The 23,513-nt window shown below is 51.0% G+C and overlaps 1 protein-coding gene across 1 annotated transcript; it reads left to right on the forward strand.

The window, feature by feature from the left end:
• The first annotated feature begins 134 nt into the window (after nucleotides 1-134).
• On the forward strand, nucleotides 135-2,233 carry MRPS26 (mitochondrial ribosomal protein S26). The gene is made up of 4 exons (XM_044263345.1): nucleotides 135-383; nucleotides 482-628; nucleotides 721-844; nucleotides 1,998-2,233. The coding sequence occupies exons 1-4, from the start codon at nucleotides 172-174 to the stop codon at nucleotides 2,130-2,132; spliced, it is 618 nt and encodes a 205-aa protein (XP_044119280.1). The 5' UTR covers nucleotides 135-171; the 3' UTR covers nucleotides 2,133-2,233.
• The last annotated feature ends 21,280 nt before the right edge of the window (nucleotides 2,234-23,513 follow it).

The raw sequence follows: 23,513 nt of genomic DNA on the forward strand, positions 1-23,513 counted from the left end.
GCGGAAAGGCCGAAGTCCGCAGACACGTGACCCTCGAGCGGCCCCCGGGGCGGCGGGGGGGGGGGGCGCGGGAAGACAAGGCCTGAGGACTACATGTCCCGTGGCGCTCCGCGGCCGCTTCCGGGTCCCGTGATGCCCTGCGGCGCGCCCGACCCGGGGTAGGCCTGGACCATGCTACGCGCGCTGCGAGTCCTGGGCCGGGGGTCCCCGGGCGGACCACCGGCCCCGCTACTGTTGCCGGTGCGCGGCCGGAAGACCCGCTACGACCCTCCAGCCAAGTCCAAGGTCGGTCGCGTGACGACCCCGCCCGCGGTGGATCCTGTAGAATTCTTCTTGCTGACGGAGCGTTACCGGCAGTACCGCCAGACGGTGCGCGCCCTCAGGTGTGTGTGACAAGGGGGAGGCGACCGTTGGTGCCGCGGGCAGTGTATGAGAGCGGGCGGGCATGGAGGGTGCCGACTCTGGGCGCGTCTCCGCCCAGGCTGGAGTTCGTGTCCGAGGTGCGGAAGAAGGTGCACGAGGCCCGGGCTGGGGTCCTGGCGGAGCGCAAGGCGCTGCAAGATGCTACCGAGCACCGCGACCTGATGGCCTGGAACCAGGCAGAGAACCAGCGGCTGCTCGAGCTGCGGTGAGTGGGCGGGGAGGCGGGGCGGGCCGCTGGCTGGCTGGGGGAAGAGCCAGCAGCGCTCAGCGTCAGCGTCTTGCCCCACCCCACCCCAGGTTAGCGAGGCTGCGGCAGGAGGCGCGGGAGCAGGAGCAGCGGCTAGCGGAGGAGAAAGCCCGGCGGGCCCTAGAGGCGCAGGCCTGGGCGCAGCTCAAGGAGCAGGAAGTGCTGCAGCTGCAGGTGGGCCGTGTCTCTCGGGGGGCTGAGGCTGGAGCTGGAAGCCGGGAAGTCTGCCTGGGCGCGGCGCATTGGGGCACTGGCTACGTGCACTGAGCAAGCGAGCCGCCTTGAGTCTTTCGAGTTAGCATGTGAGGATTTGGGAGTGAAGGAATTCAAGGAGAGTTGCTGGCAGGCGCCAAGACAGAGAGGTGAGAATTGTTAGGAAAAGTATTACAGTGGCTAGGCGTGGTAAGCCCGCATCTGTGGGAGGGACTCCCGTTTCCGCAAGGAGTTCCTATTTTGCTTTGCGGGCGATAAATCATTAAAGTATTAATATTCTGGGGTAGGATGGCAGGTGTGAGACTTAATAAAAGCAGGGAAACCAGTTAGCAGTCATCCAGCAAGAAAGGATGAGGTCTGAATTAAAGTAATAGATGGAGGAACACCTGAGTGTTTCAGTCAGTTTGAGTGTCTGACTTAAGTTTCGGTCAGGATCCTGGGCTCCTTGGCTCCTTGCTCAGCATGGAGCCTGCATCTCCCTTTGCTTCCCCTGTTTGTGCTCTCTCTCTCTCTCTCTCTCTCTCTCCCCCTCTCCCTCCATCTAACAAATAAATAAAATCTTTTTTTAAAAAAATAAAGTAATAAGCGCACCTAGGTGGCTCGGTGGGTTAATCCTCTGCCTTCAGCTCAGGTCATGATCCCAGGGTCCTGGGATCGAGCTCTCCGCTCAGCAGGGAGCTTGCTTCCCTCTCGCTCTGCCTACTTGTGATCTCTCTCTGTGTCAAATAAATAAATAAAATTAAATAAAAAAAAATAACAGAGTAATAGGGGAAGAAGGACAAGTTTGAGAGAGATTAAGAGGGGGCATTGAGGCAACATTGAGGAACGGATTCTACCCATTGAGACACGAGATTGTCACAACTGGTGTACTTGGAGTTCTGGCTGAGCTGTCCAGTGGATAATTATCTAGGAAAGAGGAATATGGTAAGACTGCCTGATGTTCTTCCATGGGAAGGTCATCAGGACACTCACAGATTCCATGGGAAGGTCATCAGGACACTCACAAAGGACCTGGGCTCCAAGCATCCATCCAGGGAGAGAGCTGGAGCCTCTCAGTGGGCTAAAGGCCAGGAGGTATGTGCTTTCATTCATCTGGTCTTCTGTCTCCCAATAGGAGGAAGCAAAAAATTTCATCACCCCAGAGAACCTGGAGGCACGGGTGGAAGAAGCTTTGGACTCACCAAAGAGCTACAACTGGGCCATCACCAGAGAGGGGCTGGTGGTCAGGCCACAGCACAAGGGCTCTTAACAGCCCATTAAGGACAATGCCCACCCAGGGACCACGTTTGTATGGGGGTAGGAGGGTCGGAACTGATCTGCAATAAACCTGTCGATGTTTCTTATGAAAAAGGAGGCTCACCATGTTCCGGGGTAGCCCTCACATTCTGGCCTCTGCACCCACCACTTGGTCAGAAATTCTCATCCACAGTGTCCTCTTCTGCACCTATGTACAACTCAGCAAAGCTCCAGACCTTAGAGATTCTCATCTCACAGAGGAGCATAATGGATCATAGTTCCCTCAGGCGACCAAGTTATCTACTAAGTGTCATCAAGGACAAGGACAGTGGTTGGCAAGTTATTGTCCATGGGCCCAGTCTGGTTTGCTGCTTATTTTTGTAAATCAATTTTATTGGAACACAGCTAAACTCATTCACTGACTACTTTCACACTGTGATGGTAGACACTAGTAGCTGCAGCAGAGACCATTTGATTTACAAAGTCTAAACTATTTGTTCCATGGGTTTTTACAGAAGAAGTTTGCCAACTCCTGATCTAGACCTTTAGGACTCAAGCCAGAGTACCCAGATACCACCCAGTACCTGAGACAGAAGCTAACCACTGGCCTGCTTCTGCTTGACCCTGAGATTTGCCCTCTAGGGTCTGGTGTGCCCAAAACATAGAAGGCAAAGAGGAGACCCCATTTCTTATGGTGGCCCTTCCCACCCGTGGCTTCAGTGACCCACATGTGCCCTGGCATGGGCGGCTTCCTTGGACCACACCCAGATTGGTGTTGGCGGTGGTGGGGGGGAGGGCGCTTGTTGACCTTTACAAGGTCAGTGGCTTATCCAGCCCTTGGACCAAACCCTACAGGTACCAGAAATACTTGCAACTGAAGGTGACAAGGTTTAGTAAATGAACACAGAGATGTATGGCCCCTATTCAATTTCAAATCCTAGTGTTTCTTAGAGCAAGAGCTGCTGCCCCTTTGTCACCATTCACCCGAACTTGCCCAGATACCACCAGAGGAAAGCAAATGGAATCCTAATTTATTCCACCAACTACCATGTGGTAGAGACGGTCTGGAAACCCCCGAAGTACAAAAGCCTTTTAGAGTATATGGGTCATCCCTCAATATTCAGGTGAAGAAGCATGTAGAAAGATACAGGCAGAGGGCCAGTTGTTATAGTTCCTTGCACCCAGCCTCCATCAGGCACTGCCGCAGTGAGGGCAATGGTCTCCCTCTTGCAGGCTGATAGGTCACCTTTTTCGGGGCACCAAGCCCAGGCACAGGACAGTGCAGTCCTTGACTCCAGGTGCTCTGTAACTTCTGACAGGAGAGCTGATGGGTGCACATTATGGGCCATGGATTGAGGCAGTTGTGCCCATAGCCTTGGGTTTTGCTGTGAGGAGGGGACCACATGCAGTGGAAGTGTTTGATGAGCTTGGGAAGTCCAGTTTCATTCTTGCTAAAGTCCCTGCCCTTCCGCATCAGGATTCTGACACAAACTATCTGTCTGTCCTCTGGTGAAGAATGCATCCTACTTTCTTAAAGCTCTGTCTTTGGACTGCCTTTCCTTCACAGCTATCCTTTAATGTCCTGTGTGGGGCTGTAAGTCCTTAACGTCCACTGCTAAAGCCAGTATTTCCTGTGGAGCCACCCATAAACCAGGCTTTGATGTTTTTATCCTTTATGCACAACCCTCTTAGACACAGATGGGCAGCTTACTGGTACCTTCAGAGTTAAATCAAGCCCAATTGCATCTGTACCTGCATCTAATGAATCAGAGTGCTGTTAGGTGCACACGGTCCAGGGTGCTGACTGATGTGGTGTCTCATGGAAGAATGCCTAATCTCCAATAGAACCCTAGTCGTTAACCTGATGGCTTCAAAAAGCCCAGGACATCTGATTTTTCCCACAAGTTTCAAATATGCTTTGGGTCTGCTATACACAATGTGAACCCGGATCTCTCAGAGAATCTTCTCTTACATGAGGTCCCACTTGAGCATAGATTTGAGGGCTACCCAATAAATGCATCTGGTGGGCAGTACCCAAACATAAGTGCTTTCACAAGGATTTGAAGAGGCCCACCTGCCATGGTTTTGTGCACCATGAGGGTAGATGGAGGGACAAGTGTAATTTGTGTTTCACCTAGGGGGAGAAGTAATGCTGACCCTAAGAACGTTGCTGGGTAGGCACTTTTTTCCTAGGATTTAACTCCCTAGTCAGTCTGGATTCCTGCCCCTTCCGAGTCTCCAAGATAAGCAACATGACATCAATGAAGTGGGCCACCATGATGTCCTTGGGGTGGGTGGTAAAAGTCTTGAGGATTAGGTTGTGCAAAACTACAGGGTTGTTGGGGTGCCTTCCTGGCTTGGTCGGTGGAACATGCAACTCAACCTCGGGGCTGTAAATTCAAGCCCCACGATGGTATTAAGAAGTTACTTAAAAATAAAGTAGGGCACCTGGGTGACTCGGTTAAACAACTGCCTTCGGCTCAGAACATGACCCCAGGCTCCTGGGATCCAGACCTGCAGTGATCCAAGGATCCTGGGATTGAGCCCTGTATCCGACTCCTTGCTCAGTGCCTCTCCCTCTGCCTGCTGCTCCTGCCACTTGTGCGCTCTCTCTCTCTCTCTCTCTCTCTCTCTCTGTCAAATAAACCTTTAAAAAAAATGAAAGAGAAGAAAAAGAACACGATCTAATTCACTGTTCCATTTCCAAGGCCTTGAAATCAAGAACCCGTAAGTTCAGCACACTGTGTGGGCACATGAGGGCCCACTACAGTGACAAAGACAAAGCTGCATGCCCCCTGCCTCAGTACTCCAGGCTGGGGCTGTGGGTCAAAGTGCCAATAATCTTCCCCAGGTGTTTTGGCATTTCCCCTTGCCAAGGGTAAAAACCCAGTTAAGTGGCTGGAAGTCTCTAGAAACTTATGTTCTATTTTACCTTTTTTTTTTTTTTTTTTTTTCCAATGTTGCCTCCTGGGGGAGTGAGACAGTCCAGAAGTGGAATCTTGTGATCTACTGGAGGGTGGTCAAGATCTTGTGAGTTTGACATCTACATATCAGTCCTGACTACCACACCTCTGCCCGCCGCTGCCACACCCCAAGCCCATAAGTGCAGGTGCTGGCTAATGGGCCGCTGCTGCAGTCAGAGCACCAGGACCTAGGCAGGAAGGTAGGGGCGGCTTGGAGCTGCCAGGGGTGCCCCAGAAGCTGAGAGATAAACGTGAATTCACCCTTCATCTGGCCATAAAAACAAATCTTGCTGGGTTGTCCGGATGGCTCAGCCAGTTGGTCCTCTGCCTTCATCTCAGGTCAAGATCCCAGGGTCCTGGAATCAAGTCCCATGTTGTGCTCCCTTTTCAGCAGGGAATCTGCTTCTCCCTCTCCCTCTGCCCCTCCCCCCGGCTTACATTTTCTCTCTCTCTTTTAAATAAATAAAAACAAATCTTGCCAGAGACTCCCAGGTTATTTTTGTAATGCATGCCAGCTGGCAAGGAAGTCCAGAGCATGGTGTGCACACTTCCAGCCACCTGCAGAGCTGGGGCTTATGGGTGAATAACCTAGAAGTAGGTTTCTCACAACTTAAGAGTATATAGAGCAAGAACAAGCAGAAATAGTTTGTAGAGAATTCTTAAGAATAAGGTGAAGGGGCACCTGGGTGGCTCAGTGGGTTAAAGAATAAGGTGAAATGAACTTTGATACAGTAATGGATTCTGACAGGGATTTGTATTTTCTGAAATTCTGTAAAAATTATTAATAGCTACATCACTCCCTTGCGCTTTTTTGTGTTTGAGAGAGCGGGGCAGGGGCAGAGGAAAAGGGGGAGAGAGCATCTACAGCAGGCTGCACGCCTTACAGCTGTCAGAATTGGCTGGCGTTGTGCGTGCCCGTGTTTGGAGCGCTTTCTCGCTAGGTTTGTGTTGCAACCTCCCGGGCCCCTTGCAGAGTCCTGGGGTGTGGCTCAGGGGTCTCCAGTCTGGAGGGCTTGGGGGCCAGGCGTCTGGGGACGGAAACCTGAAAACCCAACCTAGGGTTAGGGTTCGGGCCTAGGGGCATGGCAGGCCCCATCTGCCGGCACTGAGGCGGGATCCCCAGGGGCGGAGGCTGGGGAGGGCAGCTGGCCATCTGTGGTGATTTGGGTCGCCTGTGCACATTCCTGGCTTTTGGAGCCCGCTCTCGAGAGGTTCCTGCCACAACCCAGCAGGACGACGGGCCAGGCCCAGGCAGCTCCTGAGTGCCCCGCTGCAGGAAGCGAGTTCACTGGGGGTTTCCGGCCACTTCTCATGAGCTTTCTGCCCAAATTGCGTTGGAGTTAGATCTCGTGAGCTTTGGAATAAGTTCTCAAGAGATTTGGACTAGACCTCACAGGATTTGGACTGAGGTCATGTGATGTCTCTGAGTTATCACGATATTTTAAATGACTTCTCATGAGAATTCTACCCAAATCCATAGATTTGGGTATGGCTAAATCTATGGATTTGGGTAGAATTCTCTTGAGAATTACCTGAGTGCCCAGGAGATTTGAACTGAGATCTCTCAAGCATCAAAGAAGTTCTCAGGATATTTGGACTGAGATCTCCCAGGATTTGGACTGAGATGGCGTGTCCCTGAGTTCTCATGACAGTTGAAGTGAGTTCTCGGGAGGTTTCTACCCAATTCTCATGAGAATTCTACCCACATCGAGAGATTGGGATAAAATTCTCATTAGAATTGCCCAAGTTCTCTGGAGATTTTGAATGAGATCTCTCTAGCTTTGGAATACATTCTCATCTCATATTTGGAATGAGTTCTCATGATATTTGGGTAAAAAAATCTCGCGAGTACTGCTTGACTTCTCAGGAGATTTGGGCTGAGATCTCATAACCTCTTATGGTGGGAACCGACACTGCCACTCTGCCCAGAGTCATGCACTGCAGTTCATCACTGCCTACAGTGGCAACAAGCTACACAGCCTTGCAATCACTGGTCCCACACTGCATCTCAACACTGACTCTAGTGGCTGTAAGAAAAGGCTGCAAATCCTTCTGCTATCTCTGGCACCGCAGCTGACCTCTGCCTCCAGTGGTGGGAACTGACACTGCCCCTGCTTCCAGCGTCTCATGCTGGAGCTCATCACTGTGTCCAGTGGCGTGAAAGGGCATTGCAGCGTTTTTCAGTATCTTGCACTGGAGCTCACCACTGTTTCCAGTGGTGGCAAGCTGCATTGTCACGTCACCTTGCTCCTCTCACGGTGCAGGTCATCCCTGCCTCCAGTAGAAGTAATCAGCACTGCAAAGCATTCCAGCATCCCTCTCACTGCAGCTGATCACTGCCTCTAGTGGTAGGAAACTGCACAGCCTCTCCTTGCAGTGTCCTAAAGTGCTGCTCACCAGTGCCTCCAGTGACGGGATACTTCACTGTCACTCCTTCCAGCATCTCCTATGGCAGCTCAGCTCAGCACTGCCTCCAGTGGTGACATGCTGCACAGCTACACCGTCCATGGACTCGAGCTGCATCTCAACACTGCCTCTCATGGCCATGAGAAGCACTGCAAATCCTTCTGGCATCTCTCACACTGCAGCTGACCACTGCCTCCAGGGACAGAAACCAACATTTCCATTTCTTCCAGGGTCTCACTGCTGGAAGAAATGGAAGACATCATCCAAGTCTCTATCTGACCATAAGCAGCCACCTAGCTTTAGATGCTGGCCATTCCACCACAGCCTAGGCCCAATGGAATAATGTCAGATGAAGGAACACATTCTATGTTAAAAACACACACCAAGTAAATCTCATCTTCCCTTTCTAATCAAAGTGTCTCACCACTGCAAGCTGCATGGGCATGTCTCCCAGCAGCTATCCCAATGCAACTCACCACTGCATCCAGTGACAGACTTCTGCACTGCCATTCCATCAAGCAGCTCTCATCATTCAGCCTTCCACTACTGGAGGCAGTGCTAAGTTCCAGTGTAACAGATGCTGAAAGATTCTTACCGCTAAGAGAAGCAGTGCTGAGCTGCAGTGAGCAAGATGCTGGAAAACATGCCACCGGAGCTTCCAGACAATGGGTGCCATGGATAGACACCGTGCAAGGTGTGGGAAGACGAGGCAGTGCTGAGTTGCAGTCTGAGGGACGGTGGAAGATGTGCCAGTGTGGCTTGAGACCACTGGAGGCAGTTGAGAGCCGCACTGCGTGATGCTGGAAGGCCCGGCAGTGCAGGTTCACACCACTGGAGGGAATGGTGAGCTGCAGTGTGAGACTCACTGGAAGGCATGGCAATGCAGCTTGCCACCACTAGAGGCAGTGGCGAGCTGCAGTGGGAAACACGCCAGAAGAGGAGTCCGTGCAGCCTGCTGGCTCTGAGGGCAGTAGTGAGGTGCTGGGTGAGAGACCCCAAAAGGTGAGGCACCGCGGTTTGTTTTTACGGGAGGGAGTGGTGAACTGTATAGTCTGTTTCCCCAGGCTCAAGAGTGGTGGTAACAACCCCTGGAACCGTCCCCCCCTCAGCATTTCACCGTGTCCCCAGGTTTGATGGTAACAGGCTGTCATGATGGTGCAGGAGGGTCCTCCCGCCTGGTGGGGGGTCTTTAGTCTGGGGGAAACCAAACCCCACCCATGGTGCATTTGGACCAATGAGTTGAGTGTTTGGAGAGTATGTTTACTTCTCCAAAAAGAACAATGGCACTGGTTGACTTTAGAAGGAAGTTAATTACCACTAAAGAAGCAAGCATGTGTCTTTCCTTCCAGAAATTGGAGCAGGTGTGCAGGCTTTAGGTGGGAGGTTCCTGCTTATCCCCACCTGACAACCCTTCTCCACTCTGGCTCCATGAGTCTCAAAGTTTTGAAATCAGCATCTGAGTCAGTCATGCAACTTGTCACAGGATGTCAGCGTTCAGAGAAAGCAGCAGGCCCATTGGGCTCAAGGTTACATCCCTGTCAGGACAGGAGATAAAACTTCTCTTTAACCCCAAACCTCCTGGGCTTTTCTCTTGTTTCTAGTGGAGCCACAAAGCCAAACTGAAGTACCTGTTAGCAATCTAGAGTGGGTCCAAGAGTTCTTTGTTTCCCTGCAGGTAGAACATGGCAGTGGATCCCATTTTCTCTGTTTATTTCTGGCTTACCAAGGTATTTGGAACATCCCTTTCCTCAGCAATCGCTTTGATTAGAAAGGGAAGATGAGATTTACTTTACACGTGTTAAAAACACGTGTGTGTTTTTAACATAGAATGTGTTCCTTCATCGAACAATGTTTATTCCATTGGGCCTAGGTTGTGGTGGAATGGCCAGCATCTCAAGTTAGGTAGCTGTTTGTGGTCAGATAGAGACTTGGATGATGTCTTGTCTTTTGTCAAAGGTGATGTTTCCTAATTGATTCATCTTTTCATCCAAAGAGTTATAGTAAAGGCAGAGGGAAAATTCAAAATGATTCCAAGGAGGCTTTGACAATTTAAAAATGAAGCTTGACTTTCTAGTTTCACTAAATGTATCATCTAGATAGTTAGACTTGCCGTATTTTCTCTGTAGTTTCATTGGTGGTGAAGTCAGCAGGACAGTCTTTGGGAATTCTCCTGGAATTCCCAAATTCCAGGCATGCTGGTAGCTTCAAGGGGCTTGGTGTCAGGAATTCTGGGGTGAATTTCTGTAGCTGCTTGCCTGACACTGGGTGAGTCAGGTTATCCCACAAGTTTCCTCTTTCCTCCTTAGGAAATTGCAGGTAGGGAATATTCTGCTTAAAGCAGAACCCTCCTGCACTGTCAGTGGGCAGGTGGGCTGTTGCAGCCATTCTGGAAAAGAGTATGGCGGTTCCTCCAAAAGCTGAAAACTGAACAATCCTAGGATCCAACAATTGCACTCCTAGGTATTGCCCCAAAGGACACAAAAATGCATATTCAATGGGGTACAAGCACCGTGATGTTTATAGCAGCATTATCAACAATAGCGAAACTATGGAGGGAGTCTCAATGTCCATTCACTGATGAATGGAGAAAAAGATGTGGAATGAATACACACACACACACACACACACACAATGGAATAGGACCAGCTTCAAAAAGAATGAAATCTTACAATCTGTAAGGATGTAGATGGATCTAGAGTGGATTAAGCTAAGCAAAATCAGTAAGGAAAGACCAATACCCTGTTGACTTGACTCCTATGGAATTTCAGAAAGAAAACAGAAGAACATAGTGATGGGAGAGAGATAGTTCATTGAGGAACAGACTCAGCCTGAGAGCACAAACAGAGGGTTGCTGGAGGGCAGGGGTGTGGGGGGAAGGGCTAAATGGGTGATGGCTATTAGGGAGGGCACTTGTGATAAGCTCTGGGTGTTCTCTGCAGGTGAGGAATCACGAAATCCTACCCCTGAATCAAAGAAATTAACACTGCATTGAAATGGATAGGAACTGAAGTCATTGAAGAAAAGAAAAAAACTATGTTCTGCTTCATGAAGAGTGAGGTAAAAATGGAGTGATTTTCGCTCTCCTATTCTATAGATGATAGTTTTCAAACACACTGTGGCAGGACACACTAGTTTCTTATTGCATAAGGAAAGCTGCCATGAAAGATTCAGATCTCAGAGCACACTGATGTTCCATTGATATGTTCCTTCCAGTTTGCCCAGGTAGAAAGGGAAGTGGAGAGAAATAGGACAGAAGACGAAAGGAGGTGTTAACCATTCAGTAGGTAGCCTTCCCCCTTTCCCATGAAAGACTCGGGCCAGTGTAATTTTGGGTGAAGGGGCAGGGGGAGATCCTAGAGCTCTGCAGCAGACAGAGGAGTCCCAGGTCTGGGTAGAGCTGACAAGGCTCATGGAGGAGAGCGGAGTGCATTCTGCGGGAGGCTGTGGGCAGGGCTGGCTCCAGGGGTGGCTCTGTGTCTCCTGTGTGACAGCTGTGACAGGTCAGGGCTGTGAGCAGGCTCCTGGCTGAGGACAGGTGAGGCCCGGGTGGAGAGCCGGCAGGGTACCTTCTTCTGTGCCACCGGCCTCAGCCAACACACACAACCTCATTGTCTGTCCCTGTCACTCCAGTTCAGACTTCTGCGTTACCAGGCTGAGACCTTGGTTTGTGCTTCTTTCTTTGCATGTGGGTGAAGTTTCAAAAGTTCGATGTTTGGAATGATGGGTCATCGGAACATCTGTTCCCCTTGTATTTCCTGGTCTTCTTTCAGTCACTAAAGTGAATCAGACCTGCTAGTGGAAGGGAGAGTCTGTGTGTTTTTCTTTTCCCGTTTTTCCTTAAACAATGGGAAAATTTCAGTCTTCTGAAATAGTCCAAGAATCCTTTGTGGGGGTTCATGTTTTTCTCTTCCGTGAACTACTTTGCTATTTGAAATTGTTTTTGAGGGGCACTTGGGTGGCTCAGTCATTCAGCATCTGCCTTTGGCTCAGGTCATGATCGCAGGGTCCTGGTGATGAAGTCCCAGAACCTAGGTCAGGTTCAGTGGGGCGAGGTTCGGAGCCGACTGCTAAAGAAAGAATTCTTAAGATGTCTCTGGTGCAAAAAGGTGGTTTATTAGAGCATGGGGACAGGACCCGTGGGCAGGTGGAGATGCGGCTTCCCCAGGCATGTGAGGGGTGGCTGGTTATATACACGGGAGTTGGGTAGGTGAGGACAAAGGGGTGTTCAGAAGGGCTATTGGGGTAAAGAAGACTGTCAGGATATTGAAGGCCTGGTTACTATCAAGCCAAGGCCACTTTCCCTCTAATGAGGCACTAACATAAAGACAATTGGGAGTCTCCTGGTGGAATGTTCCATTCCTGCTATCAAGTGTCCTTGTTAGTGAGATTTGGGTTTAGAAGAAATTCAACTTTATTGAGGGCTTGAAGAACTGAGTTATGTGCCTTTGGAAATGGGGCTATTGATAAGGTAACTTCTTTGTTGTAAATCTCAAGGACATTTGTAAACCAAGGGAGACTCCTGCCTTGCAGGACTGTGATCTCGGCAAGTTAACTATTTGTTTTTCTTTTAGGGCAGCCAGAGGTGCCTGAGGAATGTCACACATATTACTGAAGGGAGCGGGTGGAGGGGGGTGCAAGGTGCCAGCTTTCGCTTTGTTTTCAGCCAGGCTTCTGCTCCCTCATCACTGGGATCAAGCCACGCACTGGGCTCCCTGCTTGGCGGGAAGCTGGCTTCTCCCTTTCCCACTCACCTCAACACAAGTAGGGATACTTGTGTTCCTCTCTTGATATGTCTCTGTCTGTGAAATAAGTAAATAAAATCTTTTAAAAAAAGAAATTATTTTTAAAAGTAAAACACAGCCTCAGGGTTGTAACAGGGTGCAGTGCCCTATGTGAGGGGGAGGAATGGAGGAGGAGTGTAGGTTGTTTAGGAGCCCAGGGAGAGGCTCATTGTGCTCCCAATAGAACACAAGCCCCGGTTAGCCACCCCTAGCGGGGCAGTGGGTAGGTGCGGTGTGTGTGTATGGCCGCTCACCTGGTGGCCCATCCTGGGCTCTGAAACCTGACCTGGTGAATCACTTGGGACTTGAATTGGGGAATTTAGGAAGAAAACAGAATGAACCCTGGAGGGTGCCGGCATCCTTTGCACTTGGACAACTCCATGGAGCAAAGGAACTCATCACCTGTGAAGCATGTCAGCTCCCTGTGTGGGCTTTGCTTCCTGGGAAGAGGTTGTCTTTTCATCCTTATCTGAACCAGAGCCATGTTTTCTGGTTATGGAGACCCAGACCTTTACGTGACCACGTCATTATTATTCTTGTTATTTTAAGCAAGCGATGTAGACATTGACATCGAGATCCAAATACCAAAAGGAAAAACACAAGATCAACTATATATATGAGAACTGAACTTGTGGTGCATCTCATTAGTATGGGCAATGCAGGGCTCCCGTATGAGAAGGAACATGGAATTCCATTTGGATAGAAGTATGCCGTGCACACGTAGTGTTTTATTCTATCCTTTATTTTACTTCTCTGAGGGGAAAATAGAGGGTGACTGGAGCTTGGTTTCTGATTTGAAGGAATGGGAGACAAGAGATTTGAAAGAGAGTGTTCATGCGGATGTGGTGCTCTGTGCCCAGTGAGGGAGGGTTTGCAGCGGGGACTTGGAAGTGTTGGTGTTCAGGGAGGACGTGTGGGTTGTCCTAGATGCTGCACATAGAGTCGCTCAGCTGGTCTGCCTAAATGGACTTGTTCCTGCCTTTTGAAGGGCAGCTTGAAGGTGGCTTGAAACCCCAGGGCACTTGAGTAATGATCTGGAAGGGACATCTGGGTGGGCCAGTGTAGACAAACCCAGGGAATTCCAGAACATGTTTCTGAGGCTGGAGTTGGCTTCTGTGTGAGCAGCATTGAGCTTGGGAGGAAAGTAGTGTCTGGGTCTTAGGAGTCACCGTGGCAGCACCTGTGAGCGTGGTAGGGCAGTCAGATCAGGTAACTGGGACACTGTGAGGCTGTGGCAGTGATTTTCACTCTTGATACACAGGCCAGCTTGCTCCCGGGATAGGACTCTTCTCCCCAGCCAGCCCTCCTGCTGCAGACGTGATAGGAAACTTGCTTCCTGTTGGGTTCTCCGGCCCTCATCTCAGCAGATGGCTTGGTGGGAAGCAGCCCACAGGCAGCATTATGGCTTCTTGCACAGTGTGCCCCTTGCTTCCTCGGACGAGGCACCGCAGGTGTCCTCTGCCTGTTGTCTGTGAATTCAGCTGCAGAAGCACTTCTTCCAGAGCCACACCCCTGAGAAATCCTCCACATTGCTGTGCTGTGTGCAAGAGGCCAGTGTTCATTTGGAACTGAAATCTCAGCTCCTGCCGTTAGGTTCCAAGGCCACACAGTACACCAGTCTCTTTGAAGCTCTTGTTCCACATGGGGCCTGGCATGCGAGACTCAGACTGAACCTGGGCAGCCTGCTGCTGCTGGTTCCTTCCTGAAAACTGTGCAGCAAAGCCTGGTTTGTGATGATGTCCCAGGAAAGAGGGACAGGTGCCCCATTCTGCCCCAGCAGATTTTAATCACAGGTGGCTGGTGCAGGGAGGAGAGATGTCTGTTTCCCAGGACCTTGGCCAGAGGCAGATTTGGACCCCAGGATGCTTCTCTGCTCAGCTTTCTCAGATGAGCACATCGGGCAAGGGGAAGAAGTGTGTGTGCTCACCTGGAATCAAAGAAGGCTTCTGGTATGAGGTCTCATGTGAAAGTGGATTCCTCTTATGGTTCATTTTCCTGATGGTCTTCAGGGTGCCATAGGGGGACCCATTGTCCCAGGCATTCTGGCTGTGCAAGAGCTCTGATCACCTTTTCCCCCAGGGCTCTGGACTAGAAAATCAGAGGGAGTCAGTGGTGAAATCATCCGAGTAGACCTCCATTTCTCCCTTGCTGAGATGGCCTGGTGATTGTGATAACTGGTCTGGAAATAGAAAGCAGGAGACAGGGCTCAGGTGCTGAAGGGGAGGTGGCAGTGGTGCTTGCTATTCACATAGGAGCCAGCTGGGTCTTTACTAGGAAGGTGATTCTTGAGTCAAGTTCAAAAGAAGGTCAGTGATATCACTCACTTAGAGCCTTTTAAACAGAAGGGAAAGCATATGCTAAGCATATGCAAAGGCCCTGGGGCAGGAGCATACCAGGTATGTCCAGGAGGAGCAGGAAGGCCCTGTGGCCAGAGGAGATAGCTTAGGACATGACCTCAAGGAGGTGACAGTAGGGTGACAGAAAGCCATTGCAGAGCTGTGACTCTATGGGACCTTGTTTCACTGGGTCATCCTGGCTACAGTGTTGAGAACAGATGACACAGCGTTAAAGATGGGAAAGGGAGGTCAGTGATGAAGCTTTTACAGGAACTCAGGCAAGAGATGGGCTCCAGCGTGGACCAGACAGGCAGCCTTGGAAAGAGGGGTTAATGCTGGACGCCTGGGAGGCTCAATTAGTTAAGCCACTGTCTTCAGCTCAGGTCATGATCCCAGGCACCTGGGATGAGTTCTGCACTGGGCTACTTGCTTGGCAGGAAGCCTGCATCTCTCTCTGCCTCTTCCTGACACTTTGCCTGCTTGTGCATGCTCTCTCTCTTTCTCTCTCTCTCCCCCTTTCTGACAAGTTAATTAATTAAAAATCTTTTTTAAAAATTGAGAGGTTAGTACTATTCTGGGTACCTATTGAAGATGGAGCTCACAGGATCTGCCAATGGGTTCAATATTAGGAATGGGAGAAAGGAGGAATTGAGTTAACTCCCATCTCTTGTGGGTTGTCCTGAGTGGGGCAAAGAAGGAGGTTTCTGGGGGTAGGAGGTAGTCCGTGTTCCACCTGCTGAGGAAGGTGTCTTTCACAGTGGACCTGCTGAGGTTTGTGTCCGGGAGATCTCTGAACATCTACCCCCTCAGTAACTTTCAAGTACAAGTCTTCCCCACTTTTCTCAAAGTTCATGGTAAGACACTTGTCTTTTTGGAAAGATCCATGTTATTACCCAGCTCCACTAGCAGGAAGAAACCTGAAGAGGATTTCCCTCTTTTGAAAAAAGTCAAAAAGTGGGCATCGGATTCAGCATCTGTTTTGTGGGGAACCACTAGAGAGGCTGCGTGCATCCCAACCAGCTCTTTCCCGGGCACTGCTCTCTGCCCCCAGCCACCAGCACTTTGAATTGTGTCTGGGAGCATCTGCTGTGCTTTATCTCCATTCATGTTGGGCATCCTTTAGGATGTTGTGTCCTGAGGCCAAAGAACTTTTGGCATCTGAGCATGCTCACTCATTTTTCTGTAGAAATGAATGTTCATTCCTTTTTCCATTTACACCACTTCTGCTGTGAAAGGTTTCCTAGGAACACTGTACTTTCAAGTAGCAGGGGAGCCTGTACCCTATCCTGCAGGGTTAGCTTTCATCTCCATGTTGCACAGAACATTTCATGACTTGCGGATTTTATCACTCAAACATGGCAACTTTGACTACCTTCACCCATTTATCCCCACCATCCCTGAATCTGGCAACCACCAATCTGGTCTTACTATCTATGCATTCAGTATTTTTTTTTCCACGTGGAATGTCCATGAGAGCCTCTGGTGTTTGTCTTCCTGTGTCTGAGTTACTTAGCATAATGCTCCCAAGGTCAGTGTTTCCATGTCTGGTTATTGCTGATTAATGTCTGGTTAATGCTGCTGTGAACATGGGAGTACATCACTCTTTTGGGGGGCATGTTTTTGTGTTCACCAAAGAAATACTCAGTGGAGTAAATACCGGGTCATGTGGTAGTTGTATTAATTTCTCCCAGAACCTCCACAGCATTTGTCAAAGTGGCTGCACCAATTTCCATTCCCACCAGTAGTGCCCAGGGTCCCCTGGTGTACACACCCTTGACCACACCTGGTGTCTGTGTCTGGGACAATTACCCTTCCCACGGTTGTGAGATGATAGTTCATTCTGGTTTTGACTTCTGTTTCCCTGACGACAATTAGTGATGTTCAACAACTTTCTCTGTGTCTGTTGGCCACCTGCATGCCATCTCTGGAAAGTAGCTATTCACACCCAGTTTTTATTCAGTTTTTGTTTGGATTTGAAGGAGTGTTTTGCATATTTTGGATATTAGCCTCTTCTCACACATGCGATATACAGATCTTTTCTCATTGGGGGGGTTGCCTTTTAAGGGTTTGATGGTCCCTTTTGTCATGCAGAAATTTCAGCTTGGTGTCCTTCCACCTGTTTATTTTTGCTTTTGTTGCCTTTGCTTTTGGTGTGTGATGTAAAAGTCTCTTCCCTAATACTAGTAGAGAGCAACTTACTACGTGTGATTTCTTCTTGGAGGTTTATGGGTTCAGTTCTTATGTTTAAGTCATTCATCCATTCATGACTCATATTTGTGGTGTAAGAGAGTGATCCAGTTATATTCTTCTGAGTTTAGTGTCCAGTTTTCCCAGTACCGTTCACTGAAGAGACAGTCCTTTCCCCATTGTATATTTTCTGCTGCTGGGTCATAAGTTAAGACCATACATGTGTGGGTTAGTTTCTGAGGTTTCTCTTTTTCCTTTCCTTTCTCTTTCTTTCTTTCTGGTCTTACAGTTCATTTGTTGGGAAAATATTTTTCCTGTCGGAATATATGCAGTGTGGACTTCATTGATGATGTCTTCATACTCTTTGTTAGGCCTTTTCTCTGACATCTGTGTTTTTGTAAATTAGTTGCTGGATCTATAGCTTTGAACAGGTTGAACATTTGGGCAGAAGTACTTAAGCAGTATTCTACATGTTTTTCTTTCACTTCCTTTTTTAATTGATCATATAATGTGTTACTTGTTTCAAGGGTACAGGTTTGTGATCCTTCGGTTTTACACACCACACAGTACTCACCACAGCACATACCCTTCCCATGACATCATGGCAACCTCATTGCTCCACCCCCGTCCCCCTCAGAATCCTTGTTTGTTTCCTGAGTTTACATGTCTCTTATTCTTTGTCTCCCTCTCTGGTTTAATCTTGCTTCCTTCTTCCCTCTCTTCCCCTATGATCCTCTGTCTTATTTCTTAAATTTCACATATTATCTATGAAATAAGGGGGCTGCTGATGCTGGTGGATGTCTTAAGGCTGTATGCAGGTTTTTCCAGCTCCAAATGGCATGGTTTCATTCTGGGGGTCAGGCGGAGTCCTGTGGTTTGTATCAGGGGGTCCTCAATCTGGAAGGCTTGGGTACCAGGACTCTGGGTTAGAATTAGGACCAAGGGGCATAGCTGGCCTTATCTGCCAGAGCTGAGGCCAGCTTCCTGGGTGGCAGAGTTGACGGCGTGGGTCAGGATGTGTGTCAGGCTGTGGGTTTGTGTCCACCGGGGTGGCTGAATGTGGGGGGATGGCCTCAGGGTAGCACGGAGGCGTCTCACACTCTGCAGGTTTTCTACAGCAACAAATGGCATGGTTTCCTTCTGCGGGGCAGGCAGAGTTCTGCAGTGTGGCTCAACAGTCCCCAATCTGGAGGCCTTGGAACCTAGGTTAAGTGTCAGGCCCTAGGGGCATGGCATACCTGATCTGCAGGCACTGAGGCGAGCTCCCAGGAATCTGAGTTTAGGGTGGGGGTCAGTCTGAGAGTCACCCTGTGGGTTGTGTCCAGGGGCCTCCAAAAGTCAGGGTGCCCTGAGGGCAACATGAAGGTTTCTCCAACTCTGAGGGTTTTGTGCAACTTCAAATAGAACGGTTTCCTTCTGGGAAGCAGGCAGAGTCCTGTGGTGTAGCTCAGGGGTTCTTAGTCTGGAGGGCTTGTGGGCCTGGCCTCTGGGGAAAGAGGCCAATGGGCCGAGGTGAGGGCAGGTGTCACAGACTGTGGGTTTGTGTCCAGGGGGGCCGCCAAACCCTGGGGTGACCTCAAGAGGACATGTAGGTTTTTCTCACTCTGAGAGTTTTGCACAACTCCAAATGGCATGGTTTCCTTCTGGGGGGCACACAGACTCCTGCAGTGTGGTTCAGGGGTCCTTAATCTGGAGTGCTTGGGGGCCAGGCCTCTGGGGGGGGGCCTGAAAACCAACCAAGGGTTAGAATTAGGGCCTAGGGGCAGGGCAGGCCTGATCTGCCCACGAGGAGGTGAGGTCCCCAGGGGGCTGAGTTGTGGGTGGGGGTCAGGTGAGTGTCGTGCTGCGAGTTTGTGTCCATGGTGGCAGCAAACTGGGGGTGGTCTAAGGGGGCCATGCAGGTTTCTCCTGCTCTGAGGGTTTGCGCTATTTTAATTGGAATGGTTTCCTTCTGGGTGGCAGGCAGAATAATGGTGTGTGGTGCAGGGGTCCCCAATCTGGAGGGCTTGGGAGCTTGACCTATGGGTAAGAAGTCTGAAAACGCAAGTAGGGCGAGGTTTAGAACCTACGGGAATGGCAAGCCCCAATTTGTGGTGCTGAGGCATGCTCTCCAGGGGGCTGATGAGAGTATGGGGTTTACCTGTGTTCTGAGCAATGTGGTCTGTATGCGGGCCTGACATTTAGAGCATTTTCTCACACGATTCAGGCCGTGACCAGTTGGGAAGACAGGCAGGGCCTGATGGCACCCATGAGGGCCCCTGTCGCCGGGAGAGAGTTCGCCAAGTGTTCTAGTCAATTCTCATGTGTTCCCGACCAATTCTCACAAGCTATCCGTAGTTCAAACTGATATCAACCACAACATGAAACTGGAGAGAAAGCTATCTAAACACGGGGCGTGTGCATGGCCAGAATCACCCTCCAACGCTGGCCAATTCTCACGAGCTTTCTTCCCAAATCAATATGGATTTGGTCAATATGCTCGTGAGAATTGGCCAGAAAGCCCCCAGCGAACATGCTTCTGGCAGCACGGGCCCGCAGGGCTGCCACCTGCACCTGGCCTGGGGTCCCAAGTGGTCACGGCTCAAATCCTGCAAGAAAGCCCTCTACAAGCCAGGCGCATGCACCGCCAAGAACGCCGTCTACTCAGTCCACTGCGGTGCTCACCCCAGGGCTGGCAGATCGGGCCTGCAGTGCCCCTAGGCCCTCGCCCTAACCCTCAGTTGGGTTTTCAGGCTTCCGTCCCCAGGGCCCTGTCCCCTGAGCCATCCAGGTTTGGTTTCCACCTCCCCCACCAGACCCCCACTGGGAGGGCTCTCCTGAACCATTCTGACAGCATGTTACCTGCAAACCTGGGGAAACGGGCCACGATGCTGAGTGGGGGCCCAACTTCAGGGCCTGTTACCACCACTCTTGAGCCTGGGGAAACAGACTGTACAGCTCACCACTCCCTCCCGTAAAAACAAACCGCAGTGCCTCACCTTTCAGGGTCTCTTACCCAGCACCTCACCACTGCCCTCGGAGTCAAGAAGCTGCACTGACTCCTCTTAAGGCCTGTTTTCCACTGCAGCTCGCCACTGCCTCCAGTGGTGGCAAGCAGCATTGCCATGCCTTCCAGGGACTCTTGCACCACGGCTCACCACTCCCTCCAGTGGTGTGAATTGGCACCGGCCAGGGCTGCCGCCTGGGCCTGGGCCTGGCCCGGAGTCCCGAGTGGTCAAAGCCCAAACCCTGCAAGAAAGCCCTTTAGGAGCCAGGCGCATACGAGGCCAAGGCCTCCCGCTACTCAGCCCCCTGAGGTGACTGCCTCAGCACCAGCAGATCGGGCCTACCATGCCCCTAGGCCCAAACCCTAACCCTAGTTTTGGTTTTCTGGCTTCCATCCCAAGAGGCTAATCCCCAAACCCCCCAGACTAAGTACTCCTGAGCAACACCCCAGGATTCCGCCCACCCCATGGAAGGAAACCGTGCTGTTTGGAGCTGCACCAAACCCTCAGAGTGGGAGAAACCTGCATGCTCCCCTAAAGCCACCCCTACCATCGGCGGCCCTCCAGCCACAAACCCTGATTCTGCCGGGTTGCCGGATGTATGTCCTAAACTCAGACCCAGGGGGATCCTGCCTCAGATTAGGCCTGCAATGCCCCCAGTCTCTAACTCTAACCTGATATGTGTTTTCATGCCTCCATTCCAAGGGACCTGGCCCCCAAGCTCCCTGGATTAAGGACCCCTGAGTGAACCCCCTGACTCCACCCACCACATGGGGGGAAACCTTGAGCTTCAGAGCTGCGCAGAACCCTCAGATGGACAGAAACCTGCATACCTCCCTAAAGCCACCCCCACCATTGCCAGCTCCCCTGGCCATAAAGCTGGATTCTTGCAACACCAGACGTATGCCCTCAACTCAGCCCTGAGGGAAGCCTGCCTCAGAGCTGGCAAATAGGGCCTGCAATGGTCCTAGGCCCCAACCCTAACCCTAGGTGGGGTTTTCAGGCTTCCATCCCAAGAGGCTTGACCCCCAAGCCCCCCAGATTAAGGATCTCTCTGTGACAACCCAGGAATCTGACCTCCATGCAGGGGGGAAATGTGCTGTTTGCAGCTCCACAGTTCCCTCAGAGAAGGAGAAACCTGCATGCCCTCATGAGGACTCCCCCACGTTCTGCAGCCCCCGGCTGCAAACCCGGAGCCTTGACCTACCGCCTGATCCCCATCCTCAACTCAGCCCCTCGGGGAACCCACCTCCAGACCAGCAGTCGGGCCTGCCACACCCCTAGCTCAGCTCTCCTCAGGGAGAACTCGTCTGCCACAAAGCTCTGGGATGCCCCCCCCACCTCCTTCTTCTAAATTTACACTGGCCCAGGGCTTTCATGAGAAAGGGGGAAGGCTACCTACTGAATGCTTAACACCTCCTTTCCTCTTCTGTCTTATTTCTCTTCACTTACTTTTGTACCTGGGCAAACTGGAAGGAACATACCAATGGAATATCAGCGTGCTCTGAGATCTGAATCGTTCATTGCAGCTTTCTGAGGGTTCCTTATGCAATAAGAAACTAGTGTATCCTGCCACAGTGTGCTTGAAAATGATCATCTATAGAATAGGAGAGCGAAAGTCACTCCATTTTTACCTCACTCTTCATGAAGCAGAATAGGGTCTTTTCTTCATTGACTTCAATCCCAATTCATTTCCATGCGGTGTTAATTCCTTTGATTCAGGGGTAGGATTTTGTGATTCCTCACCTGCAAGAATACCCAGAGCTCATCACAACAAGTGCCCTCCCTAATAGCCATCGCCCACTGAGCCCATCCCCCCAACCCCTTCCCTCTAGCAACCCTCTGTTTGCGCTCTAAGGTGGAGTCTGTTTCTTCATTGGCCTGTCTCCCCTTACTATGTTCATCTGTTTTCTTTCTGAAAATTCCATAGGCGTCAAGTCATAGGGTGTTGGTCTTATCCTACTGATTTTGTTGAGCTTAATCCACTCTAGATCCATCCACATCCAGCAGATGGTAAGATTTCATTCTTTTTGAAGCTGGGTCCTATTCCATTGTGTAGAGATAGAGCCAGAGGTAGAGATAGAGATCACCCACATCTTCTTTCTCCATTCTTCAGTGAATGGACATTGGGAGTCCCTCCATACTTCTGCTACTGTTGATAATGCTGCTATAAGCATCACGGTGCTTGTACCCCATCGAATATGCATTTTTGTGTCCTTTGGGGCAATACCCAGGAGTGCAATTTCTGGATTCTAGGATTGTTCAGTTTTTAGCTTTTGGAGGAACTGCCATACTCTTTTCCACAGTGGCTGCAACAGCCCGCATGCCCACCGACAGTGCAGGTGGGTTCTGTTTTAAGCAGAACATTACCTGCCAGCAATTTCCTAAGGAGGAAATGGAAAACCTGTGGGATAATCTGACTCACCCAGCGTCAGGCAAGAAACTCACCCCAGGGTTCCTGACAAGCTCCTTGAAGCCACCAGCATGCCTCTATCCAGGAGAATTCCCAAACACTCTCCTTCTGACTTCACCACTCATGAAACTAGGTGTCCCTGGCCCGAGTTCCCGTGGTTGCAACACACACCTAGCCAGAAAACGCTCTCAGCAGATGTGAGTGTGGCCTGAACTGCTGTACAATGCCAGCCAATTCTCACGAGCTTTCTGTCCAAATCAATATCGATTTGGACAGAAAGCTCGTGAGAATTGGCTGGAAAACCCCAGTGAGCTCCCTTCCGGCTGCATAGGCTTCAGGGGAGCCAACTGGGCCTGGCCTGAGGTTCCGAGTGGTCACACCCCGAACCGTACAAGAAAGCACTCTAAAAGTCAGGTGCACACATGGCCAAAACCTCCCTCTATTCAAGCCCCCTGGGGTGCTGGTCTCAGCACTGGCATATCGGGCCTGCTATGATCCTAGACCCTAACCCAAACCCTAAGTTGGGTTTTCAGGCTTCTGTCCCCAGGGACCTGTCTACCAAGCCCTCCAGTTTGGGGACCCCAAAGCCACACCCCAGGAGTCTGCCTACCACCACATGGAAACTGTGCCATTTGGAGCTGTGCAGAACCCTCAGACCAGAAGAAACCTGCGTGCCTCCCTGAAGCCACCCCCAAACTCGGCGGCCCATCCCGGCCACCAACCTGGAGGCTGACACACTGCGACACCCCTGACCTCAACTCAGATGCCCGGGGATCCCGCCTCAGTGCCGGCAGATCGGGCCTGCCATGCCCCGATGCCCTAATGATAAGTTTAGTTTGGAATTTCAGACTTCAGTCTCCAGAGGCCTGGCCCCCATACCCTCCAGATTGGAGAAAGCTGAGCCACACCCCAGGAGTCCGCCTGCCGCCTAGGAGGAAAGCGTGCCGTCGGGGAGCTCTGAGAAACTCAGAGCGGGAGAGACCTGCATGACCCCCTCAGGCCACACTCAGCTTCAGCGCCCACGTGCCAAAAACCAGGAGCCAGATGCTCAGTCTCACCCCCTCCCTGAAACCCTCCCCCAGGGAGCTCTCCTCTGCGGGGGTCTGTCTGGAGCCACGTGATCATGCCTCGGAGTCCCGCAGGACCCCAACAGGCACCTAGCGAGTATGCACTCCCAGCACAGCACGGGCGGGCAGCCTGAATCACCGCCCAATGCTGGCCAATTCTCACGAGCTTTCTGCCCAAATCCATGTCAGTTTGGGCAGAAATCTTGTGAAAATTGGCCAGAAAGCCCTGGCGAACTCGCTTCTGGCAGCGGGGGCCT

This window comes from Neovison vison, chromosome 8, assembly GCF_020171115.1.
Source record: "Neovison vison isolate M4711 chromosome 8, ASM_NN_V1, whole genome shotgun sequence".
Lineage (NCBI taxonomy): Eukaryota > Metazoa > Chordata > Mammalia > Carnivora > Mustelidae > Neogale > Neogale vison.

Excerpts from the sequence above, each read along its gene's own strand:
- MRPS26 (XM_044263345.1), top strand. The coding sequence starts at position 172 with ATGCTACGCGCGCTGCGAGTCCTGGGCCGGGGGTCCCCGGGCGGACCA. Across the intron at positions 384-481 it reads CAGACGGTGCGCGCCCTCAG|GCTGGAGTTCGTGTCCGAGG; the intron begins GTGTGTGTGACA and ends GTCTCCGCCCAG. Across the intron at positions 845-1,997 it reads AGGAAGTGCTGCAGCTGCAG|GAGGAAGCAAAAAATTTCAT; the intron begins GTGGGCCGTGTC and ends GTCTCCCAATAG.